Raw genomic sequence first — 14,516 nt, 5'->3', positions numbered from 1 at the left:
AGCGTGCGGTCCCCTGGGTGTGACCCGCAGCTGTGACCGTCTCGCGTGGACCCCTCCCAGTGAGACCCTTCCCCGAGATGTGACGCCCCCACGTGTGAGGTCCCCTGGGTGTGACCCGCAGCAGTGACACTTCACTTGGCCCCCGGCGCGACCCCTCCGCGGTGACATCCCCTTGTAGCTGTGACCTTCCCAGCTGTGCGCCCCGCTCGCCTCTCCCCGATGTGAGACCCCGCGTGTGGCCTCCCCGCAGTGTGACTCCGCGGTGTCAGTGTCCCCCTGCCACTGCCCCCATCATGGTAGGGTCCCCCCGGTGTCCCCCCCGCCCCTCTCGCACCGCTCCACGCATGCTCCGCGCCCGCCCCTCCCCGCGCTCTGCCCGTTCCCAGCGGCGGCGGCAGCGGGGCAAGGATGAAGGACCGGACCGGGGAGCTGCGCGCTGTGAGTGCGGGGCGCAGCCGGGGATGCGGGGCATGCGGGCAGCCCTCTGCCCCCATCGGGAACCGCCCGAAGCCGTCTCGGCACCCCCTCCCTGGGCAGAGGCCGCCCTGCCCTGAGCGGCGGCGGCGGCGAGGGGGTTGGGCGGGGGCTGGGAGCAGGGGATGAGCCCCCCGGGTATCGCGGGGATGTCGCGGTAGGAGAAGGGGGTCTCCAGGCTGCGCTGTCCGCACCGCCGCGGAGCGCTCCGCTTGTCCCCGGCGCCGGGCGGTGCGAGCGGCGATCTGCGCGGTACCGGGGGCCGCGGCGGCTGGGCAGCATCGCCGCTGGGAGCCCGGATACAGACGTGTATTTGTACCGGTGTGTTTGTACCGGGGCGGTCGGCAGGGCCGTGCCGTGCTCAGCCGGGACCGTGCCGCGCCCGCCCCGCTCCGCTCCCGTTTTGCGTGTTCATCCTCCGGCGCAGCCGCTGCGGCGGGGCCGAGCGGCGCCTGCGGCCGCTGCACCGCGGGGACTCCAGTGCCGTGACCCGCGTTGTGCGGGAGGCGTCGGGCTTAGAGTGCGGCCGTAGCCGGCGCCGTGCCCAGCGGAAGCCCCGAGCCCCCGCGGTCCCGCAGCGCGGGCGGTGGGAGGCGGCGGTGGCGGCTGCGTGCATGGAGCATGGGTGGAAGGAGCCCCCGGTGTCCCCCGCTGCCCTTCCCCAGCTCCCTCCTGCACCCTCGGGGCCGCGGTGGTGTCGCTGCCCACGCGTGGGGCCGAGCTCTGGGGCCAGCGGCAGTGGCCCGAGGGCCGGAGCCCGAAATCCTGAAATCCTAGAGTCGTGCTCCAGCCCCCGCCCCGTACCACCCCCTGGTCCTCCCTCTAGTGCTTTTTCTTGTTTGGTTAGATTTTTTTTTTGTGGATTTTTTTTTAAATTACTTCACGGCTGGCGCTGCAGAGCCGCCTGGGATTGCAAGGGGGGTGTCTGTCCCATGGGGAAGGCTCTGCCGTAGAGCCTGGGGCAGTGGGGACCAGTGTGGGTGTCCAGTCTGGTCGGGCATCAGAGCTCCCACCAGGATCACCTGGCTGGGAGTTTGGTTTGGTCTGAAAAACAGCAGGAGGATGGGGCTGGGGTGATGCCAGCAAGGGCTGAGGGGGTGGCTGTCAGGGATGATGGGGTGGCTGTTGGGGTGATTGGGCAGCTCTGAATGCCCAGGGCTGACTGTAGATGCCCAGGAGTGGCTGTGGATTCTGGGGGAGGAAGAGGCTCCCGCAAGAGCTGCCTCCCCACTCTGCCTGGAAAGCACCCAAACATGGGGCTCTGTCTCCACCACCAGCACAGGCTGTGAAATGGGATTGGAAAACAGGCTTTTTAATAATAATAGTAAAAAGAAGCCTCATGAATGTCCTTTTGGCAGCCGGTGCTGGCTGAGAAGTGATGCCATGGAGTATTTTAAAATTTCTCTGTTCCTTTAAATACGCCTTGAGAAAAATAAAATGTGTTTTCGCCTCACTCCTGCTGCTGCTCCTTATTCATCAGCCTCATGCTGAGGGTGCAGCATTCTTCCTGGGGACTCCTGGAGATGGAGGAATGTTTTTGAGCATGCAGCTGCCCTGAATGTGAGTAGGTCCTGGCAGGACTGCAGTGAATGAGGCAGCGTGGATTTACACCCTTGGTGGTGGCAGACACCAGGGAGGAGCGAGATGCTGCAGTGGACACAGAGTCAGGAGTGTTTGAACTTGTTTCCTCTCTGCTGCCTCATTAATAGCCTGGATCAGTTCTTCCAATGTTAATACAGTATTTAAATTCTGCCAGGGATGATAAAAAAAAAAAGGATTAATAAAAAAAGAGCTGCCATTGTTGGAGCAGAGGAGGGGAGGCAGGGCGGTCACTGCTTTACAGAACAGGAGCTCCATGTCTTAATGGGATTTTTTTAAATGGTACTTGAAATTCAAAATGCTAATCCCAGCTCTTTTCTGAATCTCGGCTCTGGTTTGGATCAGACTTGCTGGAGCTTATTCAGTGCCCTTGTGGGAGTAGTGTCCCCAGGTCTGCTCTGAACCAGGGACAGCAAATTTAACTTACAGATGAAACATATCTTCTGGTGGAGGAGAGCAGCTGAGGATGGGCCGTGCAGGATGCCTTGGACGAGGCCGAGCAGAGCTTTGTTTGCAGCTGCTTCTGTGCAGGTGTCACAGCTGTGGCTATGAGTGGTCTTTCCTGCCCATCTGGAGTGAGTCTGGAGCTGGTCCCGTTCCCCAGCACCCCCAAAAGGCACCCTGATGAGATGGAGTGTACATGCAGGATTGTGAGAGTCTGTCCTGTGGTGCTCCATCCTGTCATAGAGCTGACAGCTCAGTTTGAGTGAGACATTGGGACTTCCAGGATGTGACACAGGTCCAAATGGTAAAATAATTATGAATGGTGTTTTGAGAGTGGGGGGAAGTGAGGGAGATGCACCAATGTTATAGGATCACAAAGATTTAGGTTGGAAGGAACCATCCAGTTCCAACCCCCCAGTCATTGGCAGGGCCCAATTTTTGTGGTGCACTTTCCTCCTGTGGCCATTGTTCATCTCCAGCCGCTGTTTTTGTGTGCATTTCTCCAGTGATGTTTGTGTGTTTGTGCCGTGCCACTGCCCTCCCCAGCTGGCTGAATCCTCACTCCTGACAGCCAAGTCCCTGCTCCCAGCGCTGCCTCCTGCCAGTGGGAGTTGTGGGAGATGTGTGTTAAAAATAAAAGGAGAGAGGAAGCAAGGTGGGCTCCAGGTCCGGCTCCGTGGATCCACCCCCACCCCTCCTGTGGCAGCGAAATCTGCAGCAGTGCCCCAGGACTCACAGCGCGACCTCACTCCATCCCTTCCTCTTAATTCCAAACTGCTCCTACTGAGGCTTTCTCTCCTGGGGGCACAAATGTGAAGTCGACCACAGTTGCTGTTTGCAGAGGTCGGGTCTTGTGTGTCTCCATCTTTTCCAGCACCCCCCGGCTGCAGAAGTCCCTGCAGACCTTGGAGATGAATGTATTTACTCTTTTGGATGCCATCTTCCTTTCCTTTTTTAACCCTCTTCGTTGCCATAAGTGCTTTCAAGCTCTTCTGTTCAACCAGAAGGGTCACGTAAATAATTCAGCTGTCCTGTGTCCCTGCCAGTGGGGAGTGGGGCTGTCACATGGTGGGTGACAGCCGGTGCCTGTGCCGTGTCCACAGCTCGCTGCTCTGGCTGAGCTTGACGGGTTTTAGCATTATTGAAATGCTCGTTTTTTGGGCATGGGGAGGAGCAGAGCTGTCGTGGCAGGTCAAACATCATGGCTACCCTTAAGAGCATTCCTGGTCCCACAAGCACTGGGGCAGGGAAGCTGCTTTGCCTGTTCCCTTGGGGTCCTGGGGCAGGAGGGGTGAGATGCTGATGAATCTTCACACCTGGGGTCTGCTGGGCTGGGCAGCTGGGCAAGGAGGAAGGTGACAGAAGTGAAGGAGATAAGCCCCACCTGCTCCTGTGTGAGATATTTGTTCTCCCCAGCAGTTGAGAGGTCCTGGGTGTCCCTGTGCCACAGGGATGCTGTTCACATCAATGGGTGCACACCGTGGTAGGGCAGGCCAAAAACTGGGAAAACCCTTTTCTGTGCTTTAAACATGGCTGCAGGCAAAGCCCAGACTCTAGGTCAGCTCTGGGTGGTGTGTCATGTCCCCAGCCTGGGAGGGGCCTGGATGGACAGGGTTTGAGGGACAGACAGACCTCAGAGGGTCTGAGCCCCAGGGTCCCTTGGTGTGTGTTGTGGAGCTTCAGGTCTGGTGCGTGGGGGTTTGGTGGTCCCACTGAAGTCGACATGAATACAGGAATACTCTTGACCCACTGGGACCTGGTGTCAATCTGTGGGCACCAGAGAGTGATGAGAGTGATAGTGAGGGCAGCCAGATACATCAGCTGTGCGTTGGATATCTGAGAGGCTGGAGCCAAAAGGGTTCAGTCCCATTCCTGTTGTTTTAATCAAAGTGTCTTTGTGTGTGAGCTGCTCGGAAGCTGTACAAATGTTTGTTTTGCCATGTATCTCCCCATTAACAAGATTTCTCAGGAAATATGCAAAATTATCACTACAGGCAGAACATGTACAGTAAGGCTCATTAAGCTAAGTACTGTGATAAATTGCTTCTTCCAGAAATTATGTATATTAGCAGAAAAGAGGAGAGTGAGCCCGGGTGGAGGACCAGGAAGACAGAGTGTGTGGTATTGTTCTGGCTCCAGGTGACCTGAGCACACCTGCCTCAGGGGAGTGTCCTTGTGCCATGGTGTCTGCAGGATGATCCTGGAGGAGATGTGTGGGGAGGGGAGGGCGAGCAGAGGACAGCGTGGGAAATGGAGATGGAGCTATGCTGTGTCAGGACCAGGCCAGGCACAAAGCCAAAGAGGCTGATTTTGCTGAGGAAGAATATGAAACAAGGCAACTGTGGAGGCACAAGGAGCGGGAGGTTTTGCTGAACTGAAAGAAGGGGAAGGCCGGGGGTGATGTGTCACAGGCTGCTTGCACCTCTGCCTGGACCCCTGCCTACAGTGGCCAGAACCAGGGCTGGTGTTGGAAATGTGGGCACTGCTTTTGCCCCCCAAATCAGGGAGCAGACCTATGGTTATGAACAGGGGACAGGCTGTAGCATGTGGTGTGTCATGGGCTCACAGAGTGGTTTGGGTTGAAGAGGACTTTCAGAGACCGTGTGGTTCCAACACCCCAGCCATGGGCAGGAGCACCTTCGGCTAGACCAGATTGCTCTGAGCCCTCTCCAGCCTAGCCTTGAACACTTCCAGGGATGGGGCTGACACAGCAGACAGAATTCTGGGTGCTCAGGTCCCACACGAGAGATGCTCTGAAACATCTTTCAACCTTTTTCAGTGATACTCTGAGTATTTTCTGTAGTGATGCAGCTGCTCTCTCCTGACAGGAGGGTCTCTTCCTCCATCACCTTTTGCAGGAGTGATGGAAGTAGTGTGTGGAGCCCAGGACATATGCTGGCCAAAAGCTCTTCTTGGGGACATTCAGAGGAGAGTAGGAAGTCCTTCTGCTCCAGCAGCCCGGAAGGGCTCAGGCTCAAGAAAAGTTTCCCCTCAGTTGCCAAGGAACCTTCAAAGAGCCGTATCATGCAACCCTATTGCCATCTTCCTGCCTATTGTCATCTTCAACTAGACCAGCTCCTGACTGGTTGTAGAATTCTAAATCTCCTGCCCAAATTGTGTTCATTTGCTCCTAGGCCAGCATATTCTTTCCACAGGAGAAGGTTCCTCCTCCCTGCTGCCTCCTCCTCCTCAGGCATCCACAGGCACCTCAGGACACATTCCAGTGCAGGGGACAGACGTGGCTGTGCAGCATCAAAATCTCCTGCAGGGTGGGACTGAACTTCCTGTTAACAGTGCAGTTTCCAGATTCTAGTGAATATTGCAGACTCAGATTTCTTTTCATGGGAAATAATTAAAATTTTCTGCTCACTGTCCTGTGAGTTTTCAGGAGAGCGCTCCCCCTGTGGCCACTTCATCCTGCTGTACTTCTGCAGATATGTGCTGCAGGTTTTCTGGTGTGAGCTCTGCCTTTTTCTCTGCCATTGCTGGTCTTCCATCAGGTTCTGTCAGACTTTGGGTTTGTGTGTGAAATGACTGTTTGTATTGGTTTTCCAGAGGACCTTTACCTTTTGTGAGGATCAGTGTCTCACCTGGATGGTGCTGAGGTTCTTTTACAGTATCTAGACAAGAGCACCAAAGAAATGCCATTGAGCTTTCATGTGAGGAACTCGGTTTGGTGGAAGGTGTCCCTGCCCATGGCAGGGGGTGGGACTGGAGCATCCTTGTAGGTCTGCTCCAAATCAGTGCATTCCATGAGTGCCTGTTTGTGGGGAGGGGGGTAATGGGATTTGAAGGATAACCATTTTGCAGACTGTGTTGATCCCACAGCCATGGGAGTTGTGGTGCTGCCTGTGTCACCTTCTCTGAGGCTTTCCTTCTTTTCTCTCTGACAGTTTCCTAGGACACACTGCAATGTCACTAGTGGGCATCACCAGGGCTTGGTGACGTTTGCAGACACCAAAGCACGGTGATGATCTCAGCAGAGACCTCTCTGAGTGCTGAACCTGATGAATGGAGTGGAGATAAGAGATTAGTGCTGTGGCTGCAGGTCCTTTTACTGCCCGTGGGAAGCTCTGGTCTGCACAGGAGCTGTAGCAATGATGATGCCATTTAGAGGATGATAAGAAATTAATTTCAGATTATTTTTGTCTGTTTTTAACCAAATTATTCTTCAGCCATGACTATAAATGTATGAAGTACTGGCTGTAAAGTACAGGTGCTTTTCCAGTAGGTCATAGTGCTGTCTGTGCTTCAGAGCTGCAGGAGGAGGTCAGTGAGTTCAGCTCATTGCCCTCTTCAGGACTGGTGGCAGCTTTGTGACTTCTGACACTTCTTCCTCAGAGTTAAGCAGAATTTTACCTGTTTGCTTTTAAATCTGAGCTTAAGAGTGTTCATAGTCCTGGTAAAAGGATTGGGCTTTGTGCCAAAGGCTAGGAATTATTTTGCAGAAATGCAAGCCAGCACCTAAGGACAAAACTCTTGGAAATCATGTTTCCCTTGCACTGCTAGTGTTGGAAATTGGAAATACCACCTGACTCATGCAGATGTTGCTGAATGCTATAGTCAACTTTTATTCATAAAAAAAGTTGTTAATGGGAAGGTATGGGCTGGTTTTGGTGAATATTAGAATTGCTTAGGTTAGAAAACCCCTCTAAGATCCAACTGTTTCTGCAGCACTCCCAAGGCCAGCACTAGCCCCAAGTGCCACAGCTACACATCTGTTAAGTCTGTCCAGGACTAGTGACTCCACCACGGCCTGTGCCCTGGCAACTGGGCTGGACAGCCCTTTCTGTGAAGAATTCTTCCCCAGTATCCAACTAAACTTGCCCTGGCACAACTTGAGGCTGTTTCCTCTTGTCCAGTCTTGTTTCCTCTTGTCTTGTTCTATGGGAGCAGAGCGTGACCCCCATCTGGCTCCACCCTCCTGTCAGGGCATTGCAGAGAGTGAGGTCCCCCTGAGCCCCCCCAGCTCCCTCAGCTGCTCCTGGTGCTCCAGACCCTTCCCCACTCCATTCCTTTCCCTGGACATGCTCCAGCATCTCAGTGTTGTGATCTCTTGCTGTGAGGGGCCCAGAACTGACCCCAAGGTTTGTGGTGCCTCAGCAGTGTCCAGCACAGGGACAATCACTGCCTGTTATTTCTGATACAAGCCAAGTGCCACTGGCCTCTTGCCCACCTGGGCTTATGTTCAGCTATTGCTGGCCAGCACCCCAAGGCCTTTCTCAGCTTTTCAGCGACTCTGCCCCCAGCCTGGAGCATTCCATGGGGTTGTTGTTACCCTAGAGCAGGACCTGGCACTTGGCCTCATTGAATGTCATAGAATTGGCCTTGGCCCATTGATTCAGCCTGCCCAGATCCCTCCAGCAGGTCAGCATCTCACCCAGCTTGGTGTCTTCTGCTGAGGGTGCCCTGGATCCCCTTGTCACATCATTGATAAAGCCATTAGACAGGAGTGGCCCCACACTGATTCCTGGAGAACACCACTGGTGACAGGCTGCCAGCTGCATTTAATACTGGAATAGACACAGCTGGGATTGGGGCCTGTGTGCCATGGAGGTGATGGTGGTGCACAGCTGTACTATATGGTCTGCAAAAAGGGCTGAGGCTGAGATCACAGCCAGTTTAAACCCCGGTCCTGGGTGGTTCAGCTCTTCAGGGCTGTCTCCTGGGATCATACCCTCCGGCTGTCCTTATCCTCAGCCTTGACACCACCTTCCTGGAAACCTTCAGGAGCACGACTTCAGCCCTGCTTGAAGGGTTTTTTTTTGCTGCTGCAGATGCCTAAAGCAAATCTTGAAGTGTGGGGAGGTCAGGACCAGCCTCAGGGTGAGGGAGTTGTTTGGTGGGTGGGAGATCTGTGGGTGCTCTGGACCTTGTCCAGGTGAGGCTGTGCTGAGTTGTCCTTGTGCTGCCAAGCATCACAGAGCCAGGCTGGGATGTTTGCAGAGATCTGGGTGTCTGTACACTCTCCTGTGTGTCCTTTAGGCTCTGTTTCCAGAGATCTGAGTGTCTGTGCACTCTCCTACGTGTCCTTCAGGCTCTGTGAGATGGCTGAGATGTCAGTGCTGCTCGCTGCTGAGTTATTCTGACCTTGTCCTTCCTTGCACAGCTGCATGCTGGAATGAGCTGCCCTGGGAGCCCTCGGTGCCAGCAGCAGTGCCCTGGGCTTGGAAGTTTGGACATGGGGAACAAGGTGACTCCTGTTGGGTGTTGGACCCCTGTGTGCCACTCTGTGTGGGGACACAATCCCAGACATGACCCACAGCTGCTCAGAGGCATCCCCAGGAGCAGCCCGTGCATCCCCCTGTGTTCTGGTCTCGGTACAGAAAGAACATCATTTTACAAAGCAAGTCAAGCCCAGATGGCTGGAATCTCTTCAGCTGGGCAGAGCAGCACGGAGGTGTTGGTAAATAAAAACAAACAGATGCAGCCTGGGAGTGAAGCTGTCGAGCAGCCTTCTACATCTCAGGGATGAGCCTTTCTTTGCTTAACTGAGTGGTCCCTCGAAGGGGGATGGCAGCTGCTGTGGCTTTTTCTTTCCCTTCTGTTTTTGTGAGGCTTGCCTTGTCTCTGGTAGGGTGGGAGGCAGCTTGGCCTGGGCCCACAGCCCCGTGGGTGCTGGAGGCAGGCAAGGGCCCACTGCCTGTCTGGACACAGATGTCTGCTAGGAAAATGTGCCAGCAGGGCTTGGTAGAGGGATGTGTCCGGGTTCAGGTGTGCCCAACAGTGGCCGAGCACATTGTTCCTCTGCCCTGCCTCTGCTGCCTGCACCACTCCCTGGATGCATCTGGATATGGTCAAATACATCTGCAGCACTGACGGGAGAGGACAGGAACTTGGGGCTGCATGTGGCCCCTTGTGAGGTGACAGAGACCTGGTTATGTCCTGCACAGCCCACCCTGCCACCATTGCTCTTTGGAGGGAGTAAGCATCAAGTCTTTTCAGGTGTTCTGTGCTCCTTTGCCTCTTTCAGAAAGTGCTTGGAGAGGGAATGGGGTGGTTGGAACCACGGGAATGTAATTTCCTCAATAATAAATTTATTAGCATGTGCTGGTTACAAAACCTACCGAGCCAGGATGCTCCAGGGCTCTGGATGTCTTCCCATTTGCTCTCCTTTTTGTCAGGAATGCTATCACAGTTTGCCTCTGCCTCCACTTGGGTTTTGGCCCTTGTGAAGGGCTCTTTGAACCCAGTGAGGCTCCGAAAGCTGCTGGAGGAGCTCTGACTGCCCTGCCCTCCCCATTTAGCTCCCACTGCTCAGCGGCACTGGAGAGAGGCAGCAGCTCCCAGAGCCATCCCAGCTGCTGGGGCAGTGCCCATGTGGTGCCACTGGTTGGCCTCTGGTGCACTGGAAAAATAAAAACCGTGCAAAAGAAAGGTTATCCTCACCGACCCTGTGTGGGGGAAAAGCCTCGAACCCTGGGTCCTTGGTGCTGCCTGACAGTGCCTGAGGCATAAGTGGAGAGGCACTGGGAGGATGGTGTGCCTGACATTGTGAGTTCCCTGGCTGGGGAATTGTGCTGCTTGTGCTGAGCAGCACCTGCAGGTAGTTTTGGCTGAGACAGGAGCTTTCCATGTGACATTGGAAACCTGGGATGCTCACAGCTGGGATGCGTGAAGCCAAAATGCTGGGATGCTGTGTGATGCGTTATGTTTCCTTTGGAAAGTTTTGGTCTCGTTCTGATATTTGCACTACAATTAATCATGGGGGGACACCTCAAGCTTGGGGTAGAACGGTGAGGGCCAGAGTGGAGGGAAATGCTGGGGACAGCTGATCCATCAGCCCTGCATCCCATGAGCTGTTCTCCCAGTGGCATCTCCTCCAGTTCCAGTCCAAGTCACCCATTAGGGGACGTGGCTGCTGCTTGCTGGCTCAGGGGCTCGGAGTGGTGGGGTGGGATGATCTGCCTGACAGGTCTGGGGTTGATCTGCTGACACTGGGGGTTGGAGGCAGTGTGGCACCGAGGGTGTTTCCAGTGACGTGGGTTGGACAGATGGTGCCCTTCTCCAGCCCGGAGTGACAAGTGACATGTGCCCTCCTGACCAGCAGGCTCCATCTGTGTAATTTCCTCTTCATGGGGCTTCTGGCTGGGCTCTGTGCCGCTCCCCTGTCCAGTGCCTGCCCTAAATAACATCTCTCTGCCTGTCCATCAGCCTCTGTGCTCCCAGGACTGGTCTACCCTCAACCATGAGTGCCTCCCACAAGGCTGTGTGTGGCTTTGGCAGAAGCCCCTTCTGTGGGTGGTGGGTCCCTTCCTTCAGGATTTCTGGGTATGGCAGCTAGGCTGGGGTGTGGCATCCTTTGGGCAGTGAGCCAGGCCTGTTTCCCTGTGGAAGGGACAAGCAAGAGGTGACAAGGAGAAGAGCAGTATCTTGGCAGGTACCCTGCTCTCCTGCTGCTCTTCCTCTGCTGCCAGTCCCTGGCCTTCCTGGTTTCCATACAAGCCTGCATTTAAAATTAAAAGTGGGAATTCTCTGCTCACAGGCTACAAAAAGGGGCTCAGAATTCTGGCAAATTGAGGTCCTGCCAGAATGATGCAAAAAAACCCGGATAGGCTTGTGGAGAAGTTGTGTTGAAGGTGCATTTTTCTGTACAGGGCTGCAGGGGCTGACTGGTGCTTCCCATCCAGTTCCACGCCCTGCCATGGGCAGGGACACCTTCCACTATCCCAGCCCCATCCAGCCTGGCCTTGGACATTTCAAGGATGGGGCAGCCACTGCTTCTCTGGGCCACTTACCCTCATGGACTGACATTTCTTCCTCATGTCCAGCCTGACTCCACCCTCAGTTCAACACCACTGTCCTGTGCTGGGACCCCAGAGCTGGAGGCAGCTCCAGGCTGTCTCAGGAGAGTGGAGCAGAGGGGCAACATCCCCTCCCTCCTCTGCTGCCCATATTGCTGAGGATGAGCCCAGGAGACATTTGGCTTTCTGTGCTGCCACTGCCTGTGGCTAGGTCAATCCCATTTGTCACCCACCAGAATCCCCTTTCCTTTGACTCCTTCCTGTAGATGACCATCCTGTTGGATGGTGAGGTGGCAGGAGCTACAGGCAGGGTGTGTGCCCCTCCAGCTGTGGGGCTGGTGTGGATGTCCTCGTCCCTGACATGGAGAGGCTTAGCAGGGTGGGGGAAAAAAGATCCCCTGACCTGGCAACAAGCATCCAGGGTGGTGTTTGCATTGGCAGCTGCATCTTCCATCACTCACAGCGTGTGTCCCCAGGATCTGTTGGCGTTTTCCATGATCCTGGGGGTGTAGGTGGGGGTCTCTGTTGTAATTGCTCATCCAGTGGGCTCTTGGTACCACCCACCAAAGTGTGTGATGCTTAAAAGCTGTTGTGCTTAAAATCAAGCACAGCACTAACCTAGCAGGCATGTGTGATATGTAAAGTGGAATGTGAACATGGATGGCACCTGTATCTCTATAGCAAAGATCTGTCCACACATTCTTAGCTTTAGGACATGGTTCTATGTGACCTCCTCGATGGTGAGCCCTCCTCCCATGTGCTGTGGGTGCTGGGGGAGTGCTTGGGATGCTCTGGTAGCAATCGAGCCTATGTGGGCATTGCTCTGGAGCCGGTTGTTGACCCAAGGGGACCTGAGCTTACAGCCAGGCTTGCTGCTGGCTGAAGGAATGGCACAGTTAGCACCGGGGTCGGGACCGGAGGGTGACAGCTGTCACTGTGCTCAGATGGCTTTGAGCAAGGCTGGAGCAGTGATGGCAGGGGACACGGGGAGGGACTGGGCTGTCTGGTGGCACTGGCTGCAGGGAGGATTTAAAAGAGCCTGCAGCCAAATCCTGCCTTTGGCTCCAGGGAAGGTGGGAAGTGTTGGATGTGGTCATATATCCAGCTCTGCCCAAAGCCTGAGCAGTGCCCTGGCTCTCAGTGCCAGACTGTGAATGCTGAAGGGAATAGGAGAGGTGCTGTGGACCCCGTGTGAGCAAACTGCAGAATTTTGGAAGCAAAAAGCTTCAGGAGAAAAGCTGGCCCTGCCTGATGCAGAAAGCAGTGCCTGCTGCAGGGACTGTCCAGCCCCAGCTCCTAAGTAGCCAGTGGGACCAGGACAGTGACCATCCCCTGGGCTGGGCACTGCTGAGGCATCTCAAATCATGGGGTCAGTTTTGGGCCCCTCTAAAAGCAAGACATTGAGGGGCTAGAGCATATCCACAGAAGGGAGGAGAGCAAGGGAAGGCTCTGGAGGACCAGGAATGGCTGAGGGAACTGGGGCGGCTCAGCCTGGAGAAAAGGAGGCTGAACCTTCTTAACTCTCTACAGCTCCCTGACAGGAGGGTGGAGCCAGGTGAGGGTCAAGCTCTTTTCCCAAGTTACCATGTGACAAGACAAGTAGAAATGGTCCCAAGTTGCTCCAGGGAAGTTTTAGGTTGGATTTTAGGCAAAACATCTTCACAGAAGGGATTGTCAAACCCAGGAATAGGCTGTGCAGGACAGTGGTGGAGTCACCATCACTGGAGGGATTTAAATATACCAACCCATCCCCAGGATGGCAGCTCCTGGCCTGAGTGGCTGTGAGCACCATTTCAGACTTTAGGACACAGTTTTCTGTGCCCACAGAATGGTGGGTAAGAACAGAACCATGCTTGCTTTTCCTTGTGAGGATGAGATTTTCACCAGAATTGTGGGAACTCTCTGATCACAAGGGCTCTGGATAACCATGAATGAGATAACTGTGCATGAGTGAATTACCCAGGCAAAAAGTGCCACAAGTGGCGACAAGGTTGAAAGCTGAGGATTCTGGATGATACAGCCCAAATCAGTCACTGTAGGGTGGAAAGACAATTTTAGCGAGTAGGATAGATACTTAATCTGGCTTTTTTCAATGTAAGAGGGCTCTCTCTGGAGGCTGTAGTGGCTACCTCTCTGCAGGGGAGCCATGGGGTGTTGTGTGTCTGTCTGCAAAAACTGCAGTCATCATGGGATGAGCAGGGGCAGTCCTGTCTTAAATCTCCATTTCACTGGCTTCTTCTCTCTTGTAAAGATGGAGTAAGAAGAAACTTTTCCAGCCTGTTAATTTTCTATTTCCCTCCGTCATGTAACTTCTTTGGATAATAATATTTTAAATGTCTCCTTATGTGGAGGACTGTAATTTTTCCTTCCCTTGAGAGCTTGCATCCCCCGCCTTGCTGGGACAGGAGGTGTTTTCATCTCTGTTGACAATGACACACATGCTTCTACAGACAAGGACAACCCCTCATTTGCCTGCTGTGACTTTACTAGTTCTGCTGTATTATCTGTTTGCTCCCACCTTTCCTGCACTCTGCAGTACTCCTTTTATTTTCCCATCACGGCATCCCTTGTGTTTCCCATCGCAGCTTCCTTCGTGCTTTCCCATGGCAGCATCCCTCGTGCTTTCCCGTGGCAGCATCCCTTGTTTTTACCATCATGGCACTCCTTATGTTTTCCTAATATGGCATTCCTCATGTTTTCCCATTGCAGCTTCCCTCCTGCTTTCCTGTGGCAGCATTCCTTGTGTTTCCTGTGACAGCATCCCTCATGTTTCCCATTACAGCATCCCTCGTGTTTTCCCATCACGCCATCGCCCATGCTTTCTCCTGTGGCAGCATTCCTTGTGTTTCCCATGGCAGCATCCCTCGTGTTTTCCCATCACAGCATCCCTCGTGTTTTCCCATCACAGCATCCCTCGTGCTTTCCCATGGCAGCATCCCTTGTGCTTTCCCAGTCTCAACATCCCTCATGCTTTTCCATTGCAGCATCCTGGTGTTTCCCATGGTGGAATCCATGCTGTTTCCCATTCCTGCTCCTTGCAGAGCCAGTGTGCTCACACAGGGCTGAGGGGGCCCTTGAAGCTCCCACTCCATGGATGTGGGGTGTCCTTAGCTGTGTCCCATGCTCGCTGCAGAGGCTGTGCCATGGAGCACTGGCTGCCAAGGTGTTTTGGCTGTCCCTCACTGCTGGGTGTGTCTGTTCTCTGCTCTCTCAGAGTCCTGGGGGCTTGGAGTGACAGTGCCTGAGGTGTTCCAC

At 54.5% G+C, this 14,516-nt stretch overlaps 1 protein-coding gene across 1 annotated transcript in view; it reads left to right on the top strand.

The window, feature by feature from the left end:
• The first annotated feature begins 340 nt into the window (after positions 1-340).
• Positions 341-14,516, top strand: part of STX1A (syntaxin 1A) — a 68,697-nt gene continuing 54,521 nt past the window's right edge. The window contains exon 1 of the mRNA XM_014891632.2: positions 341-438. Coding sequence (XP_014747118.2) covers positions 409-438 — 30 coding nt within the window. The 5' untranslated portion in view covers positions 341-408. The remainder of the gene's footprint in view (positions 439-14,516) is intronic.

The sequence above is a fragment of the Sturnus vulgaris genome, chromosome 21 (genome assembly GCF_052056855.1).
Source record: "Sturnus vulgaris isolate bStuVul1 chromosome 21, bStuVul1.hap1, whole genome shotgun sequence".
NCBI lineage: Eukaryota > Metazoa > Chordata > Aves > Passeriformes > Sturnidae > Sturnus > Sturnus vulgaris.
The sequence above is the reverse complement of the archived record's forward strand: the minus strand, read 5'-3'. Positions and strand labels throughout refer to the sequence as shown.